The sequence below is a fragment of the Tachysurus fulvidraco genome, chromosome 12, assembly GCF_022655615.1.
Source record: "Tachysurus fulvidraco isolate hzauxx_2018 chromosome 12, HZAU_PFXX_2.0, whole genome shotgun sequence".
Taxonomy (NCBI): Eukaryota; Metazoa; Chordata; class Actinopteri; order Siluriformes; family Bagridae; genus Tachysurus; species Tachysurus fulvidraco.
In genome coordinates this window covers 27,506,530-27,531,026 of record NC_062529.1, presented here as the reverse complement: position 1 = coordinate 27,531,026, position 24,497 = coordinate 27,506,530, and the positions used below count along the sequence as shown (strand labels likewise).

General features: G+C 38.6%; 1 protein-coding gene across 1 annotated transcript in view; it reads left to right on the top strand.

Moving 5' to 3' along the window:
- LOC125145982 (ribonuclease inhibitor-like) overlaps positions 1–17,756 on the top strand; it is a 19,627-nt gene extending 1,871 nt beyond the window's left edge. The window contains exons 2-8 of the mRNA XM_047821147.1: positions 1,444–1,541; positions 2,398–2,592; positions 4,323–4,333; positions 5,344–5,638; positions 13,208–13,381; positions 15,203–15,376; positions 16,185–17,756. Coding sequence (XP_047677103.1) covers positions 1,444–1,541; positions 2,398–2,592; positions 4,323–4,333; positions 5,344–5,638; positions 13,208–13,381; positions 15,203–15,376; positions 16,185–16,362 — 1,125 coding nt within the window. The 3' untranslated portion in view covers positions 16,363–17,756. The remainder of the gene's footprint in view (positions 1–1,443; positions 1,542–2,397; positions 2,593–4,322; positions 4,334–5,343; positions 5,639–13,207; positions 13,382–15,202; positions 15,377–16,184) is intronic.
- Positions 17,757–24,497: the final 6,741 nt, after the last annotated feature.

Here is a 24,497-nt window from a genome sequence, read left to right as displayed (position 1 = left end):
AAATTAGGGAATAAAAACTGCATAATAAATGAATGATACTGAAGTGCAGCTATTAAACATGTAGAAGCAGTGATTACATTTGAGGGAGTTTTGTAGTTTTGGTAGTTATGACTTATCTTAATATCTTACAATAATGATGAGTTAGTGCTGGTTTTATGTTGGATGTTTGATGTATATTAAACACACCTGTGTACCAGACATAAAGAACCATGTTTACTGCAGTAATGACAAATTCTAATCCCCAAAAGTTTTTATTCATTATTAGGTTTATTTGTGAGTGGAAATGGTCTTTCATAGGAAACTGACTTTAAAAAGTTTTATACTCGTTAGAGGAACCATGTTTATAATAATAATAATAATAATAATAATAATAATAATAATAATTAGAGAGAATTCGACTCTAGAGGCAGGAGGAAGCATCAATATAAGAAGAGACTGTTTGAACTTGGACAGAGTAGATTTTGAAACCTATAAGGGGAACTTTTTGAGAATTTTGAGAAAGTTGGAGGAAAAACTAAAGGTTTATTTCATTTAAGCAATAGTTGAGACACGAGTGTGGAAGAGCAGAGTCACGTTTTATGGACATATAAAATACACTGCACTAAATTATAAAACCAACACTTTGTTTTTGTCCCATTTTTCATGAGCTGAACACAAAGATTTCAGACTTTTTCTATGTAAACAAAAGGCCAATTTCTCTCACATATTGTTCACAAATCTGTCTAAATCTGTGTTAGTGAGCACGTCTCCTGTTGGGAGACAATCTGTCCACCTCACAGGGGTGACGTCAAGATGCTGATTAGACATCATGATTATTACACAGGTGTGCTTTAGGCTTGTCCACATAATAAACTCTAAAATGTGCAGTTTTACTGTATTGGGGGTCGGGGGGGTTCAGTGACGAGTCAGTATCTGGTGTAACCACTATTTGCCTCACGCAGTGCAACACATCTCCAACACATAGAGTAGATCAGGTTGTTGATTGTAACCTGTGGAATGTTGGTCCACTCCTCTTCATTGTCTGTGTGAAGTTGCTGGATTTTGGCAGGAGCTGGAACACGCTGTCGTATATACGCCGATCCAGAGCATCCTAAACATGCTTCGTTGTCCATAACATGCACCTGCCCATACCATAACCCCACCTCCACCATGGGTCACTCCATCCACATCGTTGTCATAGCAACCCGCTCACCCACATGATGCCATACGCGCTGTCTGCCGTCTGCCCTGTACAGTGAAAACTGGGATTCATCCACAAAGAGAGAAAACATCTCCAAAGTGCCAGATGCCATCGAATGTGAGCATTTACCCACTTAAGTTGGATACGAAGATGAACTGCAGTCAGACCCCGATGAGGACAACAAGCATGCAGATGAGCTTCCCTGAGATGGTTTCTGACAGTTTGTGCAGAGATTCTTTGGTTATACAAACCGATTGTTGCAGCAGCTGTCTGTGGGTCTGGTCTCAGAGTATCGTGGAGGGATGAAGATGCTGGATGTGAAGGTCCTGGGCTGGGTGGTGGTTACATGTGGTCTGCGGTCGTGAGGTCGGTCGGATTTACTGCCAAATCTCTGAGACGCCGTTGGAGACGTCTTATGGTAGAGAAATGATCATTCATATCACGGGCAACAGCTCTGTGGACAATCCTGCAGTCAGCATGTCAATTGCAGGTTCCCTCAAAACCTGCAACATCTGTGGCCTGTGTTGTGTGATAAAACCTGCACATGTGACCTTTTATTGTGACCAGCCTCTAAGTCACACCTGTGTAATAATCATGCTGTCTAATCAGGATAGTGATATGACACCTGTGAGGTGGATGGATTTTCTCAGCAGATGAGACGTGCTCACTAACACAGATTTAGACAGATTTGTAAACTATATCTGAGACAAATTGGCCTTTTGTGTCCATAGAAAAAGTCTTAGATCTGCTTATGAACAATGGGACAAAAACAAAAGTGTTGTGTTTATAATTGTGTTCAGTGTATATACCAAGTTTACAGATTTACTAGTAATAATATGTTAAAAGTGTTGTTTTAAAGTCAATTTGTTCCTATAATAATTAGTCCAGTATCGATTGTTTGTTAAGGTCACATCACTTCAGGAATTTCTGGCCATAATGTGAGATCTTTGTCTTTTTCAGTACAAGACAATCCCATATTATACAGGACAGGGGAAACCCTACTCTAGATACTAGTTAGTTAGCTGTAGTTAAACACTAACTTTACCCATTTTAATGTCCTCAACATGTAGATGTGGACTGCAGTGTCACTTTAACCATATTGTCTAACTGCTGTTTGTACTTTCAGTATTTATAACAATGAGAAGGTTCAGTGAAAGCTTTGAGGACGAGTTTGATCATTTGTGTGAGTTCATTATGTTTTATTTTATTCCCTTTAGTATCAGCTGTGATTCACTTGGAGTAAAAAGTTGGTCACCTCTGTTCTCAGCGCTCAGATCAGAAACCTCCAATCTGAGAGAACTTCATCTGACTGTGAAAACACTGGATCTGTCTGAGTATAAACTAGGAGACTCAGAAGTGAAGAGTCTCTGTGCTGTACTGGAGAATCCTCACTGTAAAGTGGAGACACTGGAGTAAGATCATCTCTCTGAGCGTCACAATAACTCACTAAAAGCAGCAGTTATATACAGTGTTGTTTTTCACCTGAAATGTTCTGTAACACTACAACATTCAGAACAAATACATTAGTCATTAAGTGTTAATGAGTTTTCTACACAATCACATAGGAATGAAACAAACAAACAAACAAATAAATAAATAAGAGAACATTTATAAGTCATTATTTTTAACACCAGCAAAACTTTTTCAGCTCAAATAAACTTAATATCAATAATTATAAATAATATAATAAACTAATATGACTGGTGCAGCCCCAGGGTCCTGGTCCCACCCATGTGGAGTCCTGGCCCACCTACATAAACTCTGTTATAATGTTAGAGTTATTAATAAAGCCCAGTTGTCACTCACTAGGAGCTGCTGCTTTAAGAAGCTTCATTGAGTGACGTTGCTCAGTAACATTTCTGTGTGGTGTTTAGTCGTGTAACAGACTAGTTTAATAAAGACTTTATCTGTAAAGAAATCTCAGCTAAAACTATTTGTGTGATTTATCAGTTATTTTAAAACAATAATTTATCTAATATCATTAGTTAGATTTTCCTTCATGATTTAACATCATAGCCTGAAATGTTTAAATAAAAATATCCTGTGTTTGAACTGTTAGACTTTAAATAGTCTTGTGTGTGTGTGTGTGTGTGTGTGTGTGTGTGTGTGTGTGTGTGTGTGTGTGTGTGTGTGTGTGTGTGTGTGTGTGTTTGTGTGTGCGTGTGCGTGTGCGTGTGTGTGTGTGTGTGTGTGTGCTACATAAACAACTGATAAATGAACAGATCTCTTTCAGCTCATTGTCCTCTTTTTACACTCTTGTAAGTTCTTTTGAGAGACAGCTGATGTTGAGTTTCTTCTCAACCCTGTGCCCACCCTGTTTTACCCAGGACCACCTACTGTTCACTATCTGACAGGATTGTTGTGTTCAGTGTTAATTATACTTTATATAATAAAATCTGTTGATGAAGAGTGTTATTGTGTCTCTATACAGTTTGTATGAGTGTGATGTCTCAGATGAAGGCTGTGCTGATCTGACTTCAGCTCTGAGATCAAACCCCTCACACCTGAGACACCTGGAACTGTCCTGGACTAATCTAGGAGACTCAGGAGTGAAGATTCTCTCTGCTGTACTGGAGAATCCTCACTGTAAACTGGAGACACTGTGGTAAGATCATCTCTCTGAGCATCACATGACCTTCTCCTCAGTAAGACACATTCTCTAATAGTGAGACTGAAGCAGAAGTTTTAGGTTCATCATCAATGTCCTGAGGAGGAAGATTGTTTCTTTTCACTGCACACTGATGATTTCTCACAGACTCTGATGTGACTGCAATGTGTCTGAAATTACTGTGAAATTTACTAAAACATTGGAACTAATGACACAAACTGGAGCTGGGACACAAACTAAATGTACTGTGTGAGCTGCAGGGTTTAAAAGCAGCACTGACATGGAAATGATGGAAATAAATAGAACTTGGAGACTAAACTTACACAAGAGTCTCTGGTCAGCTCACACTATCAAATTATAGAATTGATGGATTTACCCTCCATCAGGGGCAGAAGGGCTGCATGATGAAGGTTAAAATAATCATCAAGAGGCAGTTATCTGTCAGCTATCAGCTTTTTTATTTCACTTATAAACAGAAGAGAAATAAAGAAGTTCTGTGTATTATAATATAAGAAGATGTAAAATTGTGTTCAGTGTACAAGTGGGTCTGTTTTACACTCTAACTGTTATAATAAAATTAAATTGTAATAAGACTCCACTGTAGAAAACAGAATGATTCAGAGCTGAATGAACTAAACCTACACTATACATGTCAGTATTTGTACTATACATTTGTGTTGTCAAGGTTTTAGTTAGAAACACAAGTCTATCAACATGATCCAGCTTTAGTGAGGACCACAAGAGAGGAACAATATTCCCCCAGTACTAAAAGCCCTCTCTGACGTGGAACCTACACCTGACCTAAATGATATTAAAAACTGGACACTGCTGAGTTTGTTATTCAGAGATTATAAATTACTCCCCAAGGTTTTGGCCAACAGACTGAGTGAAGTGTTAGAACAAGTCGTCCATCGTGATCAGACAGATTGTGTCCCAGGAAGATGAATGTTTATAATATTTCTGTTATCTGGGATCTTTTAGATATCAGTAAGAGTCTTAACCAGATTTTGGTCTAGTGTCAGTCGACCTAGAAAAGACTTTTGACCGAGTCGAACACAACTATTTATGAATGTGTTCACAGCATTTAGTTTTAGTCCTGATTTTGTTTCCATGATAAAGGTTTTGTACAGTGATGTTGAAAGTCTACTGAAAGTTAATGGTGACTTATGTGGTTCCTTATAGAGTTTATAGAGGTGTTATAAAGGTTGTGTCTTGTCTGGTGTGTTGTATACTTTAGTAATAGAAAGACTTTTAAACAAGTTAAGAACAGATTTGTACTGATTATATATTCTGAAGTTCACAAACCTGTTTATCAGCTGATGATGATGATGATGATGATGATGGTGATGTTTAATTAAATCAGAGGTAAGTTTGATGTTGGAAATATTAAAACAATTTAAAAACATCTCTGTTACAAAAGTAAAGTGATATAAATGTAAACCCATGGATGTCCATATTGTTTACAGAGTTAAACTGTTTCATGCCTTTCTGCAGTGTAATAGATGAACATTTATTGTGTTCTAGTCTATTTGATGTGAGGAAACTTTCTCACTAGAAATCTTTATTTGTGGTTTCTGTCATAATTATTTATTTAATAAATCTGACAATATTTTAGTTATTGTAATAAAGGGTTTTATATGTGTTGATGAAGAGTGTGTTATTGTGTCTCTATACAGGTTGTATGATTGTGGTGTCTCAGATGAAGGCTGTGCTGCTCTGACTTCAGCTCTGAGATCAAACCCCTCACACCTGAGACACCTGGATCTGTCTGAGAATAAACTAGGAGACTCAGGAGTGAAGATTCTCTCTGCTGTACTGGAGAATCCTCACTGTAAACTGGAGACACTGGAGTAAGATCATCTATTAAAACATTAATAATAAATCATGGTCTAATCTTCATCCAGGTCGTAATAATAGATAAACACATTGTGTATAAATAAAACACAGTCACAGTTGTTCTTGTCAATACTGAATAAACCATTTACACTTTCACTGTCTGGGGTTAAAAAATACACCAATGAACTAACAACTTCTCCAAACACTAATTAGAGTCTGACCCTGTTTTAGGTCTGATTACTGACAGTCTGATCTTCTCAAGAAAGATCTGTTCATGTGAACTCGGATTAAAACAGAGATTTTGTTGAGATGTGAAACAGAGAAAAGTTACAGAAAACATTGACATTAATATTTTATTTCTCACATACACAACCATACACAGTACGACACGTAGTGACATGTTTTTAATCTGTCTGTGATTTATTTATTTATTTAATTATCTTTTTATTCAGAAAGGCAGATTCACATCAAGTACATTAGTTACAATTCTAGTCGTACAAGTACATAGATGGAGATGGGTATAGATATTTTAGATGAGATTGATCGTATTGCCTTCCTGACCTTTTCTTTTATGGACCACAACTTATTCCAGTTAAGAACCATAACAAAACAGAACAGAACCGGGCTGCGCACCACCTCAATTAAGTAAAACATCATATAAAAAGAGGGCAGATCTACATTGAGCACAAATACAGTTAAATGAAATCAGGTCTAATTGGTTTTATATAAGTCCATTTAGTCCAAATCTTATAAAATTTTTTTTTGGAGGGAAAAGATATCTTTTCTATAACATAAATCTCATAGATAATTTCAATCCATTCATCAATAGTGGGTGGATCTACTTTTAACCATTTCCTCGTAACAGATTTCTTACTGGCCGCCAATAGTATCATAAGCAGTTTTTTATCGTTAACGTTCCATGTTTCCAACCCTAGATTACCCAAATATACAGTTTCACATTTAAATGGAATGTTTACATTAAATACATTGTTTATGTTCATGGATCTCTTTCCAGTAAGGTCATATTGTCTGGCAGTCCCAAAAAATATGGAAGTGATTGGATTAAGAACCTCTAACGGGTCGCTGTGCCGTGCACGGCACGGAAGTAGAAGTGACCACTAGGGGATGACCCAGAAACAAGCTTCAATTCAACTTTAAAGCATCAAATCCTCCGAAAACACGAAAAAACCTATTTACCTAGTAAAGTTTATACTCTCAATAATTTTTTAAGCCCACACACAAAGCACAATATGATTCACAGCCTTCATACAATTAGAAAAAATTTTTGGACAAAACTGACCTAGGTGGCACTAGACCGGTTTTTCCCTTACCTTTAGACGCGTCTCTTTCTTCACTGGGGTAATATATTCCAACACAAATAATCCACAAAAATCCACACAGGTCCAAGGAATTGAAATCTGTAAGCCTTTTAATCCAAAACGCTCTGGTCGCGCCGCAAATATTCCGTTAGTGTTCTGAAAACTGGAAACAGAAGTGCGCCATCATCTGGTTTTGCCGCTCTAACTCCTAATTGGGATATTCAAAAATTCAAAGTCTACGTCGTATTTATAGCCCAGGTCCTAACGAATCAAATAAGCCCTCGTTTGAGCCAATCGGTGCTTGTATGGCAGAGATAGACGGCTGGGAAGCCAATGGTGGCATGACCTCATTTTTTGGGAACCCGCTTTTGACTGACAATTACTCCTTCCAATAGCAGTGAAATGGGCCGGGACCTATACAGCCGTTTAGCCAATAAGCAGACGATTCCAACGGTATATGACATGCCGTATGTTCTTTGCCTGTGTCTGCGTGAACTGGATGCGCAGAAGAATTCTTGCGTAATCCCTGACCTTTTGTCCCTCTCACAGCTCAGGGTGTCAAGTTACAGGCCTGTTTTCACACCAGAGTGATAGAGAGAGAGTCTAGGCTTATTTATGGCTTGTCAGACTGAGCCTGCAGCCTTTTATTTCAAAGTTATATAGTAAACAAGTACACAAAAACGCTGCACCCGACGACCAGGGCCAGAAAAATATTCATATAAAATCCATTTTTGGGTCTTTTGACTTGAAATTTTTTTGGTGAAAGCCAAGACATGTGGCTATGACTCTCTGTTGTTGGTTTGTCCCTAACATGTTCCAGAAAAATAAGATTAATCAGTTTATCAGGTAAACAACCCAGGCGGAAATGAAAACCTGCATTCTAACCCCTGTAACTTTGTGTCAGTAAGGCTTAGAATCAATCTGAAACTAGTTTCTGAAACTAGAGAATCTCTTCTTTCCAATGAGACCAGGCTCATCCCTGTGTGTCAAAGTATGTGGGAGCTGTACCACTTTATGTTGGGTAGGTCATGTAGGCAAAAAAGCTGCAAAAGGGGGGCAATGCTTAACCCCTTTAATATTTTTGTTATTTTTTGTTTGCAGGTACCTAAAAGAAAGCTCAGAAAGCTGCCTGTTATAGAATCATCTGGGATGGCATGTTCTTCTAGTAATTTGATATCAGTTAGTAGAGCTGTTATTGGTGTTCCGTTTAACTTTGTACCTTCTATGTCTTTCCATGTTGCAGTATATGTTGGTGAACATAGGCAGACTAAGGACCTTGGTTGGGCTGCATGGTAATATTCTTGTAATCGAGGAAGGCCCATTCCACCCTTCTCTTTCTTAATTGCAGTGTCTTAAATTTAATTATTTTCCCTTGCCACAAATACCTTGCTATTAATCTGTCCCATTCTAAGAATTGCTTAAAAGGTGTTTTGGTTGGTAGACATTGAAAAAGGTATAACATCCGTGGAAGAATATTCATCCTTATTGATTCTATGTTGGAACTTAAACTCAGAAAGAGTAACATTCCATCTATGAATATCTGATTTTATCTTTAAATTTAATGAGCCGTAATTAATGTCATATAGTCTTGAGAAGTCCCTAGGTAAAAAAACACCCAAGTATTTTATAGACTCAGCGTTCCAATTCCAATTGTACATGGTCTTAATCGAAGCTGGTGGTTCATAGTTAAATTTTAATATTTGGGTTTTGTTGATATTAATTTTATAACCCGAAATGAAACCAAATTCTTCTAGTAATTTCATCAATTTGGTAAGTATCAGAGTGGGTTGTGTGATGCTGATCAACAAATCATCAGCAAATAAGGCCAGTTTTTGCTCCCCAGATTCCATTGTTACCCCCTTTATATCCGACCTCTGCCTAATCAGTTGACTCATGGGTTCTATAAACAGGGCAAAGAGGAGCGGCGACGCACAACACCCTTGTCTCGTTCCTCTCTCCAGAATAAATGAATTGGTTAGATCTCTGTTGATTTTGATTCAAGCCGTTGGTTTATTGAGTAAAGCTGTAAATGTATCAATTATAGTCATATGGAAGCCAAATTTTGATAGTACTTTATATAAAAATGACCACCTCACAGAGTCGAATGCTTTCTCTGCGTCTAAACTTAATATCGGTGTCTCCAGTTTTTGTTGTGTGATTCGTCTCATAACGTGCAGTGTCTTCCTGATGTTATCTTGGGTCTGTCTTTGTCTGACAAAGCCAGTCTGGTCCTTGTGTATTAATTCTGGTAATATCATTTCTATTCTTTTAGATAATATGGAGGTGAATAGTTTATAATCATTATTTAAAAGACTTACAGGACGGTAATTCCCACAATCCAATTTGTCTTTCCCCTCTTTGGGTATGACCGAGATCATTGCCTCCATCCATGGGGGGGATTTTTTATTTTCCAAAACCCAATTAAATCTTTTTAATAATGTTGGAATTAATTGATCTTGCATTGCTTTGTACCATTCTGTGGGAAATCCGCCTGTGCCTGGAGACTTACCCGCTTTCATTCTCCTGATTACTGATTGAATTTCTTCTTTTGTTATCTGAGATATTAATTTCCTGTTTTGCTCATCAGTGATCTGTGGGAGATTAATCTGGGCCAAAAAGGCATCGATCTGATTGTCATTGCTTTCCTGTGGCTGAGAATATAATGTTTTAAAATATTTTAGGAAGCATTGCTGGATTTTTTCTTGACTGGTTTCTATTTCATTTGTTGCAGAGTTTCTTATTGTGTGTATAGTTCTATCTGCTTGTTGTTTTCTCAACTTATATGATAAAAGTTTGAGTGATTTTCCACCCACCTCATAATATTGTTGCTTTGTGAAGAGGAGCTTTTTTTGAATTTCCTGCGTGTTTATTTCGTCTATTTTTTTTTAACTTTTTAATCGTATGTTTGTTGTCATCCTTGAAGGACTTTGCATGTTCTTCCTGTAGTCTCTTTAATTCTTCTTCCAATTTTTGGAGTTTTATTCCCTTCATTTTCTTCTCATATGAAGATATGGCTATTATTTTGCCCCTAATCACTGCTTTTAATGCATCCCAGAGAATAGGTGGGGTCACTTCTTCATTATCATCATTATCTAAGTACAATCGGATTTCTCTTTTCATTTATCCTTAGTAGCTGGGTTATTCAGAATGTTTGAGTTCAGTCTCCAAAGAGTGGATTTCTTCTTAATATTCAGATGGACTGACATATAAATGGGACTATGGTCTGAAATAGTACTAGCTTTTATTTCACAGTCATCTACACTTGCAAGATCTCCTTTAAGCATAAAAAAGTAATCTATACGCGAGTAAACATTATGAGCGGATGAGTAGTGCGAGTAATCTCTGTTCGTCGGGTTTATCTCTCGCCACATGTCCACGATCCCCACTTCACTCAACCAAGTATTTAATCTTCTACAAATGCTTTTGGCACCAGATTTCCCGTTTGATGAGTCAATTTTCGGGTCTAATCGGATGTTAAAATCTCCTCCACATATTAGGATCCCTTGACTTTTTGTTGTCATTAGATCAATTATATATTTATAAAAGGACCAGTCACTGCCCAGAGGGACACGTTAATGAGACTCATCACTATTCCTTCTATTTTGGCCGTAACCATCACAAATCTGCCTTCACTATCCTTATGTTCTGATATATGTTCATAATTTACAGCACCGGATATCAGAGTCGCCACTCCTCTCCTCTTTCCCGATCTGTGGGAAGAAAAGTAGACATGTTTAAATCCTGATTTATTCAATTTGGCATGTTCAGAGTCATTAAGATGTGATTCTTGCAAAAAAGCTATCTGAATCCTCTCTTTCTTTAATTTTGATAAGATTTTCCCCCTCTTAGCCGGATTGAGTACTCCATTTATATTATTTTTATATATGATGCTACCTTTAAAGACCTGTTTTGCATCTATGTGATTCCCCTCTTCATCCCACTCAAAAACCTGGTGCGCTTCCCCCTCCCTGCAAGAACCGGCAGGGAATGAACAACTAACATATTAATAAACATAAACCTGAACACAATTTGTCCGTGTGACTTCCTATGTAGGGGTCTGTTAACCTGACCCTTTTGAGCTTCCCAAAGTGTCCCAAAGGGAAAAATCCCCCTCTTCTCAACATTCGCATAGTAGAGTAATAATGAAAAAAGAAAAGAGAGAAAGAAAAAAAAAGGGGGGGGGTGTCAAAGGTGAAAAATAATCCCGAACGAACCAGTCAATCCTGTCATGGAATTCCACCCTTAATTACAGAACAGTTCTAGAAATTCCACCATTAACTCTGTCTTCCTCAAGCTTGAGGTTAAATCCTTTAGGTACCAGAGGGGGCCTTCTGAAGGTTCGGAGCTTCTCCCTGTAGCATGTTTCCCGCCCGGCTTTGAGTGTGTCCTTCCTCGCTCGTCTGTCCACTCTTGTCCATGATAACCACTGCACCTGGAGGCCTGGTGATTGTCCGGAGGCCTGGTGATTGTCACAGTATAACCTCTTCTCCGCAGGTCCTCTGATGCCTCCTCTATATTATCGTAGGTTTTGGGTCCGTCATTGTGCCTCACGCACAGCCTGGCTGGGAAGAGGGTCTGGAATGGAACTTTTTTCTTTCAGCACTTTGCGGATCTCAGAATATTCTCTTCGTTTTTTGAGTATTTGAGGTGGATATTCGTGGTCCAGATTTAAGTGGTTTTCTTGCCAGGTAAACCCCTTCCTCTGCCATGCTTTGCGGTGTATTGTCTCTTTTGCGTGGTGGCGCCTCTACGGGTGGCTTCGGTCCCACTGACCGATGAGCTCTCTCAATCTGCAGGTCGGGCATGTCCTCTGCTAACTCGAGGCCCCCATGTAGTAAATTTTCCACAAACGAAACCATCGTTGTTGAATCCTTCTCAGTGTCCTCCGGCACCCCGTAAATCCTTATGTTATCGCGTCTGGAGCGATTTTCCAGATCCAGCAGCTTATCCTCCATTTTAGTGTGCAGCTGTAGCATAGCCGTGATAACTTCCTCTGTGTTTTGGATCCTCTCCTCTGCTTTCTCAATTCGCCCTTCTGCCTCGTCCAGTCTGGCATTCACCTTTACAATTTCTCCTTTTATTGTCTCTAATTGTTCCTTATTTTCTCGGCGAAACTCTTATAGTTCTCGCAGAATCAACTCCAAGTCAGACATTTCTCCGCTAGCTTAGACCTGTTAGCTGCTAATATTGCTACGTTGCTGTGACCAATCAAACATTAATATTTCCATCATGATTTAAAACATGAAGACTGATTGTAATGTTAGCTGAAGTGAAAATATCCTGTACCCTTCTGTCTTAAGCCCCGCCCATCATAAGCCCATCACTGTGCCCCGTCTCCCTGTTGTGCCCCACCCCCTCATTTTTACCCCCCCGTGCCTTGCCTCCTCACCGTTTCGCATGCCCCGCCCTGCCCCTTTCTGTACCCATCCCCTTAACTGTGCCCCACCCTGTTGGTTGTGCCCCGCTCGCCGCCTCATTGTACCCCAAACTCTTTACCGTGTCCTGTCCCCTAACTTTGACCCCATCACTCTGCCCGGCGCCTCACTTTGACAACCCCCTTCACATGCCCCGCCCAACACTGTGACCCTCCCCATGTTGTGCCCCGCCCCCTCACTGTGCTCCTTTGTTCACTTTTCTCAGTATTAATGTGGACTTGCAGTCAGATGATAATTAATAATCCCACATTGTACGTGAGGACTGAGGAGATGTAACTACCAGACTAACACTTATCACGGTGTTAATGAGTAGTATGTGAATGTGGATTTAGATGAATGACCACTTCCTGTTTTACACATCTGATTTATTTGCCACAGATTTGATCAATAATGTTAAATTGTTAACTGCTAAAAGAAGCTTTTCTTTTCTCTCCTCATTTCTAAACTCTTCTAAAACTGGATGTGATTTAGTCATCAGTGAAAGCTTTTGGAAGTGATTTATTCATTTAGACGACTAGTTAGTTAGTTTTCTTACAAAAATACTAGTTGTGGATTTAAGGTTGTTTAGCTAAAAAAGTTTACATGTGTAATTGTAGTAAAGATCTTTACAGTGAAATAAAATGTAAAACTGAAATAATAAAATGATCTGCAGCTCAAAGTTACATTCAGGTTTCTTACATTATATGATGACAAACAAACACATTGATAAATAAATAAATAAATGTTTTGTTGGAGTTTTTACAAAAAATAAAAAAGATGAAAGTGATTAAACACTAGAAATGTCCCTGTGTACAACCAGTGAAGAGTGTGTTATTGTGTCTCTATACAGGTTGTGTGTGTGTGGTGTCTCAGATGAAGGCTGTGCTGCTCTGACTTCAGCTCTGAGATCAAACCCCTCACACCTGAGAGAACTGGATCTGTCCTGTAATAAACTAGGAGACTCAGGAGTGAAGAGTCTCTCTGCTGTACTGGAGAATCCTCACTGTAAACTGGAGACACTGAAGTAAGATCATCTATTAAAACATTAATAATAAATCATGGTCTAATCTTCATCCAGGTCGTAATAATAGATAAACACATTGTGTATAAATAAAACACAGTCACAGTTGTTCTTGTCAATACTGAATAAACCATTTACACTTTCACTGTCTGGGGTTAAAAAATACACCAATGAACTAACAACTTCTCCAAACACTAATTAGAGTCTGACCCTGTTTTAGGTCTGATTACTGACAGTCTGATCTTCTCAAGAAAGATCTGTTCATGTGAACTCGGATTAAAACAGAGATTTTGTTGAGATGTGAAACAGAGAAAAGTTACAGAAAACATTGACATTAATATTTTATTTCTCACATACACAACCATACACAGTACGACACGTAGTGACATGTTTTTAATCTGTCTGTGATTTAAACATCAAATAAAATAGAATAATAAAAAAGAAACTAGAATAAAAATAGAATAGATGTAACAAATAGAAATGTAAGGATCAGTTTAATGGAGTGTAAAAATAAATGTGAATATGGATCAGTGGCAGAACAATGTGAGTGTTTTAATAAAGTTCAGATGTGTTAAATGCTGCAATATATGAAATATGTTCTGTGTAAAATAAAACCTGGCTGATGTCTCAGTGTTGTGTATGAAAGTCCAGAAAAAGTCCAAGTTCTAGTCTTATGTGTTGTCCTGGTCTGTAAAGTGTGTGTTACTCAGTCCACAATAATACACACTGTCTACAGTCAGGGTCGACACTCGAGCCCCAGTAAAATGTTCCTGATAAATCAGTGTCTGATGATGTAGATTACAGTAGATATGTCTGAAAATAGGCTTCGTCTTCATCACACATTAATATTTACATCATGATTTAAAACATGAAGACTGATTGTAATGTTAGCTGAAGGGAAAATATCCTGTACCTACAGTCATAAGCTACGCCCATCATAAGCTATGCCCATCAATGTGCCCCGTCTCCTTGTTGTGCCCCACCCACTCACTTTGACACCCCTGTGCCCTGCCACCTCACTGTGCCCCGTCACGCCCCATACTGTACCCAGTCCCCTTTACTGTGTCCCACCCCCTAACTTTGACCCCATCACTGTGCCCTGCGCCTCACTTTGACAACCCCCTTCACATGCCCCGCCCAACACTGTGACCCTCCCCATATTGTGCCCCGCCCCCTCACTGTGCTCCTTTGTTCACTTTTCTCAGTATTAATGTGGACTTGCAGTCAGATGATAATTAATAATCCCACATTGTACGTGAGGACTGAGGAGATGTAACTACCAGACTAACACTTATCACTGTGTTAATGAGCAGTATGTGAATGTGGATTTAGATGAATGACGACTTCCTGTTTTACACATCTGATTTATTTGCCACAGATTTGATCAATAATGTTAAATTGTTAACTGCTAAAAGAAGCTTTTCTTTTCTCTCCTCATTTCTAAACTCTAAAACTGGATGTGATTTAGTCATCAGTGAAAGCTTTTTGAAGTGATTTATTCATTTAGACGACTAGTTAGTTAGTTTTCTTACAAAAATACTAGTTGTGGATTTAAGGTTAAAGCTAAAAAAGTTTACATGTGTAATTGTAGTAAAGATCTTTACAGTGAAATAAAATGTAAAACTGAAATAATAAAATGATCTGCAGCTCAAAGTTACATTCAGGTTTCTTACATTATATGATGACAAACAAACACATTGATAAATAAATAAATAAATGTTTTGTTGGAGTTTTTACAAAAAATAAAAAAGATCAAAGTGATTAAACACTAGAAACGTCCCTGTGTACAACCAGTGAAGAGTGTGTTATTGTGTCTCTATACAGGTTGCGTATGTGTGGTGTCTCAGATGAAGGCTGTGCTGCTCTGACTTCAGCTCTGAGATCAAACCCCTCACACCTGAGATACCTGGATCTGTCCTATAATAAACTAGGAGACTCAGGAGTGAAGAGTCTCTCTGCTGTACTGGAGAATCCTCACTGTAAACTGGAGACACTGAGGTAAGATCATCTATTAAAACATTAATAATAAATCATGGTCTAATCTTCATCCAGGTCGTAATAATAGATAAACACATTGTGTATAAATAAAACACAGTCACAGTTGTTCTTGTCAATACTGAATAAACCATTTACACTTTCACTGTCTGGGGTTAAAAAATACACCAATGAACTAACAACTTCTCCAAACACTAATTAGAGTCTGACCCTGTTTTAGGTCTGATTACTGACAGTCTGATCTTCTCAAGAAAGATCTGTTCATGTGAACTCGGATTAAAACAGAGATTTTGTTGAGATGTGAAACAGAGAAAAGTTACAGAAAACATTGACATTAATATTTTATTTCTCACATACACAACCATACACAGTACGACACGTAGTGACATGTTTTTAATCTGTCTGTGATTTAAACATCAAATAAAATAGAATAATAAAAAAGAAACTAGAATAAAAATAGAATAGATGTAACAAATAGAAATGTAAGGATCAGTTTAATGGAGTGTAAAAATAAATGTGAATATGGATCAGTGGCAGAACAATGTGAGTGTTTTAATAAAGTTCAGATGTGTTAAATGCTGCAATATATGAAATATGTTCTGTGTAAAATAAAATCTGGCTGATGTCTCAGTGTTGTGTATGAAAGTCCAGAAAAAGTCCAAGTTCTAGTCTTATGTGTTGTCCTGGTCTGTAAAGTGTGTGTTACTCAGTCCACAATAATACACACTGTGTTCTGTGATGAAAGTGATTAAACACTAGAAACGTCCCTGTGTACAACCAGTGAAGAGTGTGTTATTGTGTCTCTATACAGGTTGTATGATTGTGGTGTCTCAGATGAAGGCTGTGCTGCTCTGACTTCAGCTCTGAGATCAAACCCCTCACACCTGAGACACCTGAATCTGTCTGATAATAAACTAGGAGACTCAGTAAAGAAGCTGCTGTCTGATCTTAAGGATGATGAACATTACAAACTACAGACAGTGGAGTGAGTAATGACCTGTTAATAAAAGTTTACCCTCATTATCATTACACATTGATACACATCACATTTCTCTTCAATAACTTTCACATTATCAGGTTAGAAAATGTCACTATATTCTGTTTAATCAGGATTTTTCTAACGATTCTCTTTAATGCTGTTTTGTGTTCAGTAAAGTGTGTTGATGTAAAATTCATGTGAAGGCAGAAAACAGGGATTCAGACAGTCTACAAAAAGTCACCAATGAGTTGATGAGAGTGATTGTTAATGAACATTGTGTCTTCTGTCATTCCTGTAAAATTCACCTGAGTTTGTTCTTAAAGTCTGCACTTAAATATAAATGTAGAACAAGATCTAAATGACACAGTAGTGTTTGTTATATAAAAAAGCTCCTGTGATTGGATAAGAGCAGTGATGTGATGGGTAAAGATCTGCTCATTATCCTGTTAGAACTTGTGGAAGTTCTCATTTGTTCTAGTTAAATGTTAGAACACAGATGTTAGTAAGAATGAAGAAATGTTGAATGATTCATTATAAACAGGAGATGATGATGTTTCTGTTGGAGCAGAGATGATTACATGCTGTTGGTCATGAAGTACCACAGTCCACTTTGTGCTGATTAATTCACATCTTTTTCTTTCATATTCAGCTTCTAATGAATATCTGTGTGTGATGAAGACTCCAGTGTTCCTGCATTACCATGATGGAGAATAGAGAACATGTTTATTAACACATCACTCATTTAGTTCTAACACATTAAACACACACAGAGACGTGAGAAGTGTGTGTTCATCGTGTACAGTGAATCAGACTAAACACAATTCTACACTGAGTTTATAATGACCTCTGATCCCTGGATAAAATTCCCTGGACCTCAATCCCATAAAAACCTGAGGGATTATTTGTAACAGCAGGTGAAAATCCACATGAACTCGAGCTGAACCCTGTTCATTTTACTGTTTGTGTCATTTATTATGTGTTTATTATTGTGATATAATTTACACTTTTTACACATGTACACTTATAGCTATATTACTGGGTACATAACTAACATTATATTGTATAAAGGCACTTAAAATGTCTTGTAGAAATACATCATACATTTAGAAGGAATGAATTACATCATATTATAAAGGATGAATTTAAATAATAAAATAATAAAACTTCATTTCTTTCCCTCACTGATTATGATATAAACTATAGAGTTAATGTGCTTCTTTTCTCTCATTCTATTTTCAGTGTAAGTTTTGCTCGTGTCTTGTCGTCTATATCCAGCTCTGTGAACTTTTATTAAAAAATACAATAAAAATATATTTTTAACTATATTTTATTCACAACGTGCTTCTAATGAACGTTCTGTTATTTTGTTTATACCTGAATACTGAATAAACAATTATTAACACAGCTGTATCTCATTAATATTTAATAAAATCCAATCCATATTTACTGACTGTCACTTATTAGTGTTGAGGTTTTATGCTTTGTTCATTAATGTTAATTAACACTTAATAACGTCGTTACATCCGATTATAATGAACTGAGACTTTTAATAAAAAACTTCAGTGTAAAGTTTCTACTTCAACATTCAGTGAGATGACGGTGATAAATGTCCTGGTTCTGTTCTTATAGACGTCGCCATGGTGACACTCGTCCTCGTCATGAAGGTCTGACGTTTAAAGTCCAGTCTGATTTGTCCCCAGACATTCAGACCAAATGTTTATGAACAACTGCCTCAGTCAGGGTGGTGTATTTACCCAGGGGGCAAATCTGTGGTCCAGTTCTGTTTAAACTCCCTTTAATAGTTCCTTTGTCCACTTCCCCTCAGTGGAGTGTTACTGCTACACACACTGCTACACAAACACACACACACACTGCTACACACACTGCTACACAAACATACACACTGCTACACACACTGCTACACAAACACACACACTGCTACACACACTGCTACACAAACACACACACTGCTACACACACACACTGCTACACACACACTGCTACACAAACACACTGCTACACACACTGCTACACAAACACACACACTGCTACACACACACTGCTACACACACACTGCTACACAAACACACACACTGCTACACAAACATACTGCTACACACACACTGCTACACACACACTGCTACACACACTGCTACACAAACACTGCTACACACACTGCTACACACACACTGCTACACAAACACACACACTGCTACACAAACATACTGCTACACACACACACACTGCTACACACACTGCTACACACACACACTGCTACACAAACACACACACACTGCTACACACACACACTGCTACACAAACACACTGCTACACACACACACACACTGCTACACAAACATACTGCTACACACACACACTGCTACACAAACAAACAGCTACACAAACATACTGCTACACACATACACTAATACACAAACATACTGCTACACACACACACTGCTACACAAACACACTGCTACACACACACACACTGCTACACAAACACTGCTACACACACTGCTACACACACACACACTGCTACACAAACATACTGCTACACACACTGCTACACAAACACACACACTGCTACACACACACACTGCTACACAAACACACACACTGCTACACACACACACACTGCTACACAAACACACTGCTACACACACACACACACACACTGCTACACAAACATACTGCTACACACACACTGCTACACATACACTGCTACACAAACAAACAGCTACACAAACACACTGCTACACACATACACTAATACACAAACATACTGCTACACACACACTGCTACACAAACACACTGCTACACACACACACTGCTACACAAACACACTGCTACACACATTCTGCCACACACACTGCTACACACAAACATACTGCTACACACATACACTAATACACAAACACACTGCTACACAAACAAACAGCTACACAAACACACTGCTATACACATACACTAATACACACACACACTGCTACACACACACACTGCTACACAAACATACTGCTACACACACACACTGCTACACAAACATACTGCTACACACACACTGCTACACAAACAAACTGCTACAAAAACATAATGCTACACAAACACTGCCCAGTAAACATACTGCTACACACACACATTGGTACACAAACACACACTAATACACAAACACTGCCCAGTAAACATACTGCTACACACACACATTGGTACACAAACACACACTAATACACAAACACTGCCCAGTAAACATACTGCTACACACACACATTGGTACACAAACACACACTACTCCACAAACACTGTTACACAAACACTGTTACAAAAACATACTGTTACACAACCAAAAGCAATTTTATAAGTCAAAATTTTCTCTAAGCTCTAATACACACATACATACACACATACATATACACACACAAACACACATATACATACACATACACACACATAAATACACACAAACAAATACACACACACACACACACACACACCTCTTTGTATGGTTCCCCATGACATGTACAATCTCAGCCTTGATTTTCAGACGAAGTTTGTTTTTCAGTGTTCAACACGTGTGTGTGTTTGTGTGTGTTCAGTAGTGTGAGAGGACGTGTGTGTGTTTGTGTGTTCAGTAGTGTGAGAGGACGTGTGTGTGTTTGTGTGTGTTCAGTAGTGTGAGAGGACGTGTGTGTGTTTGTGTGTGTTCAGTAGTGTGAGAGGACGTGTGTGTGTTTGTGTGTGTTCAGTAGTGTGAGAGGACGTGTGTGTGTTTGTGTGTGTTCAGTAGTGTGAGAGGACGTGTGTGTGTTTGTGTGTGTTCAGTAGTGTGGGAGGACGTGTGTGTGTTTGTGTGTGTTCAGTAGTGTGAGAGGACGTGTGTGTGTTTGTGTGTGTTCAGTAGTGTGAGAGGACGTGTGTGTTCAGTAGTGTGAGAGGACGTGTGTGTGTTTGTGTGTTTTCAGTAGTGTGAGAGGACGTGTGTGTGTTTGTGTGTGTTCAGTAGTGTGAGAGGACGTGTGTGTGTTTGTGTGTGTTCAGTAGTGTGAGAGGACGTGTGTGTGTTTATGTGTGTTCAGTAGTGTGAGAGGACGTGTGTGTGTTTGTGTGTGTTCAGTAGTGTGAGAGGACGTGTGTGTGTTTGTGTGTGTTCAGTAGTGTGAGAGGACGTGTGTGTGTTTGTGTGTGTTCAGTAGTGTGAGAGGACGTGTGTGTGTTTGTGTGTGTTCAGTAGTGTGAGAGGACGTGTGTGTGTTTGTGTGTGTTCAGTAGTGTGAGAGGACGTGTGTGTGTTTGTGTGTGTTCAGTAGTGTGAGAGGACGTGTGTGTGTTTGTGTGTGTTCAGTAGTGTGAGAGGACGTGTGTGTGTTTGTGTGTGTTCAGTAGTGTGAGAGGACGTGTGTGTGTTTGTGTGTGTTCAGTAGTGTGAGAGGACGTGTGTGAAGTAACTTTTTTACACACTCCTGAAGGCCATCAGCGCCCCCATGTGGAGACTTTAGTCTAATAAACACAGAGGAATTTACACAGGAAGGTTCATGTTATTTATACCTAAAAAGCACACAAACAGGGCCGATGAGATGAGACGCTGAACTCTTCTCTCAGTTACACTGCATTGTGGAAATAATCCGAATCAGAATGGAGTCAGAAGTGTGATAATGTTAATGTGCTCCCAGGATGAAGATAGGATTAATGATGAGGTGTGTTTGATGTTTTGAGAGCACATGGCACTGTGAATCCTCTCTCAGTAAACTTACTGATTTATTAACACATGAGACATGTCTCCAAATTACCTATCAGAACACACTGTACTGCTCTCAGCCAATCAGAACACACTGTACTGCTCTCAGCCAATCAGAACACACTGTACTGCTCTCAGCCAATCAGAACACACTGTACTGCTCTCAGCCAATCAGAACACACTGTACTGCTCTCAGCCAATCTAAACACAATTTAGTGTGTATATATATATATATATATATATATATATATATATATATATATATATATATATATATATATATATATATATATATATATATATATATATATAAAGCACCTGTTACACATACACATAAAGCACCTGTTACATTCAAGTACAAACACAAGAAAACACAGATCATTTCACACACACACACACACACACACACACACACACACACACACACACACACACACACACACACACACACACACAGATATATGTGTGTGTGTGTGTGTGTGTGTGTGTGTGTGTGTGTGTGTGTGTGTGTGTGTGTGTGTGTGTGTGTGTGTGTGTGTGTGTGTGTGGTGTTGAACAGTAAACACACAGCTGTCAGACTTAACAGTTGAATGATTTTTTTCCTACTGTAAATGTGAATGTGTTCTACTACAACACACAACTGCATCAATCTCTGAGAAACTCTTGATGTTCTATGAGGATGTTTTTCGCCTACAGACGACTTGTGTGACTTTTTCTGCTTTAAAAGGCTTTAAAGCTTTAAACTCATATCACCAGATTACAAACACAGCCTTCTTCACCTTAGAAATATCACCAAGCTGAGAAACATCCTGTCTGTATCTGATGCTGAGAAGCTAGTTGATGCCTTCATGACCTCTAGACTGGACTATTGTAATGCATTACTAGGTGGTTGTCCTGCATCTTTAATAAATAGGTTACAGTTAGTCCAAAATGCAGCTGCCAGAGTTCTCACTAGGACAAGAAAGTATGACCTTTAACCCCAATGTTATCATCTCTACACTGGCTACCTGTTAGGTATAGAACTGATTACAAACTGCTGCTACTTACGTACAAGGCTCTTAATGGTTTAGCTCCCATGTATCTAACTAGTCTTCTAACACGTTACAATCCTTCACGCTCTCTGACATCACAAAACTCAGGACTTCTGCTAGTTCCCAGAATATCTAAGTCTACTAAAGGTGGTAGAGCGTTTTCTTATTTAGCTCCCAAACTTTCTTCCTGATAGTGTTCGGGGCTCAGACACACTTTCCCAGTTTAAATGTAGATTAGAAACTCATCTCTTTAGTCAGGCGTACACATAATACATCCCATAATATTACATAATACATCCCATAATACTGTGTACTATTACATCTGACCAAATGCACATTATCATCTAGTGCTTGTTAATATTAGAAACAGCAACTACATTAATTCCTCTCCACTGCTTCTCTCTTTCTACACATCACGAGGCATCCAGAAACTGTATCAGCTTTGATCGTCTTCTGTGTCATGAAGATTTTGGACCTCCACTGAGATGAAGGCGACTCTGTGAGGATCCTGAGACATCTACAGATCTACCAGCTCCAGTTAGACTCTGCTATACTAAAGAGGAGATGTGAACTCCATGTGGTCTTTTACATCACTACAACATTTATCAGACTATATATATATATATAATCACACCCCCAGTGTCACCCACATGAGGATGAGGTTATATAATCACACCCCCAGTGTCACCCACATGAGGATGAGGTTATATAATCACACCCCCAGTGTCACCCAGATGAGGATGAGGTTATATAATCACACCCCCAGTGTCACCCAGATGAGGATGAGGTTATATAATCACACCCCCAGTGTCACCCAGATGAGGATGAGGTTATATAATCACACCCCCAGTGTCACCCAGATGAGGATGAGGTTATATAATCACACACCCAGTGTCACCCAGATGAGAATGAGGTTATATAATCACACCCCCAGTGTCACCCAGATGAGGATGAGGTTATATAATCACACCCCCAGTGTCACCCAGATGAGGATGAGGTTATATAATCACACCCCAGTGTCACCCAGATGAGGATGAGGTTCCCCTTTGAGTCTGGTTCCTCTCAAGGTTCCTTCCTTTACCATCTAAGGGAGTTTTTCCTCCCCACAGTCACCTGAGTCACCTCAGACTTGTTCATTGGGGATAAATACATACACATTTATATATAACTAATATTAATCTGGGACTTTGTATTATATTAATCTTTTGTTCTATGTTCATGTTCTGTAAAGCTGCTTTGAGACAAAGTCTACTGTAAAAAGCGTTACACAAATACATTAGAATTTAATTGAATATTTAATATGTTCACAGAATTGAATGTAAACACACGTCATCACCAGGTTTCTTCTCTAATTTGGGAGCCAATTAGAATTTTTACAAAAAGAACCTATTAGATCAAATTTCCTCCCCACTCTGTCACTCCTATGTGTTGTGTTTCCTTTCTCCTCCACAGTGTTGAGAGGAGATGTGTTTATAAAAGTGGATCTTATTCAGAGAGGATTTAGTTCAGTCTGTAAATCCTCTTAGTGAGGTGCCATTTCTCCTGCTCAATAAAATCTCTTAGGAAAAAGAAAGAAAAAAGGAAACAGCAGCGTGGAGAAATGGTAGCTGGAGGTTATTAACATGGGGGAAGCGAACCTGCATGTGCTGGATAAAAATATCTACCAAAGAGCCAGAACATTAAACCCACCTGTCTGAGAGTTTCCTTTGTGCCATCAAAGCAGCTGTGACTCGTTGAGGCAGTGACTCCACATGTGTGTGTCATTGAGGCAGTGACTCCATTCTGTGTCTCAGGGAGTTCCTCTTGAAGTTCCATCCTCATGTCGTTTCAACACTGCCTCTGAACTGAATCTAACATCAACAACAGGTTAGAATTAACCGGCTGGTTAGAGTACGTTATGGTTTCTATAGTTAGGGCTCATTTTTTAAAACCAGTTCATTAACTGTGTCTGAAATTTCACCCCAAAATGCTGCTAATCTGTGAGCTGAAGAAGGACATGAGACATAGCTAACAATATGACAAATAACAACATACACAAATAACAAACGTGTTTACAGATCGTATACAATATTTACACATTACACCAACAACTGGGACTGTGATGGGATTACAGTCGTGTTCAGTTCTGCTTCAGCCATGGGGAAAGAAGAAATGAGCAAAAGAAACTAGAACGGTATATTTCCTAAAGAAAATGTGAATGTGCTCGCACGTGACGTCAGTTCTCTTTATCGTGCTGAGTGTTTTGATATATGACATGTCCATGTTGTGCTAAATTTTTGATTTCGCTTATTTTGGGGGCGGGGCTACACGTGACGTCAGTTCCCCTCATCGTGCTGAGTGTTTTATGTTGTGTAACTGAGATATGGCTTCTTTATATT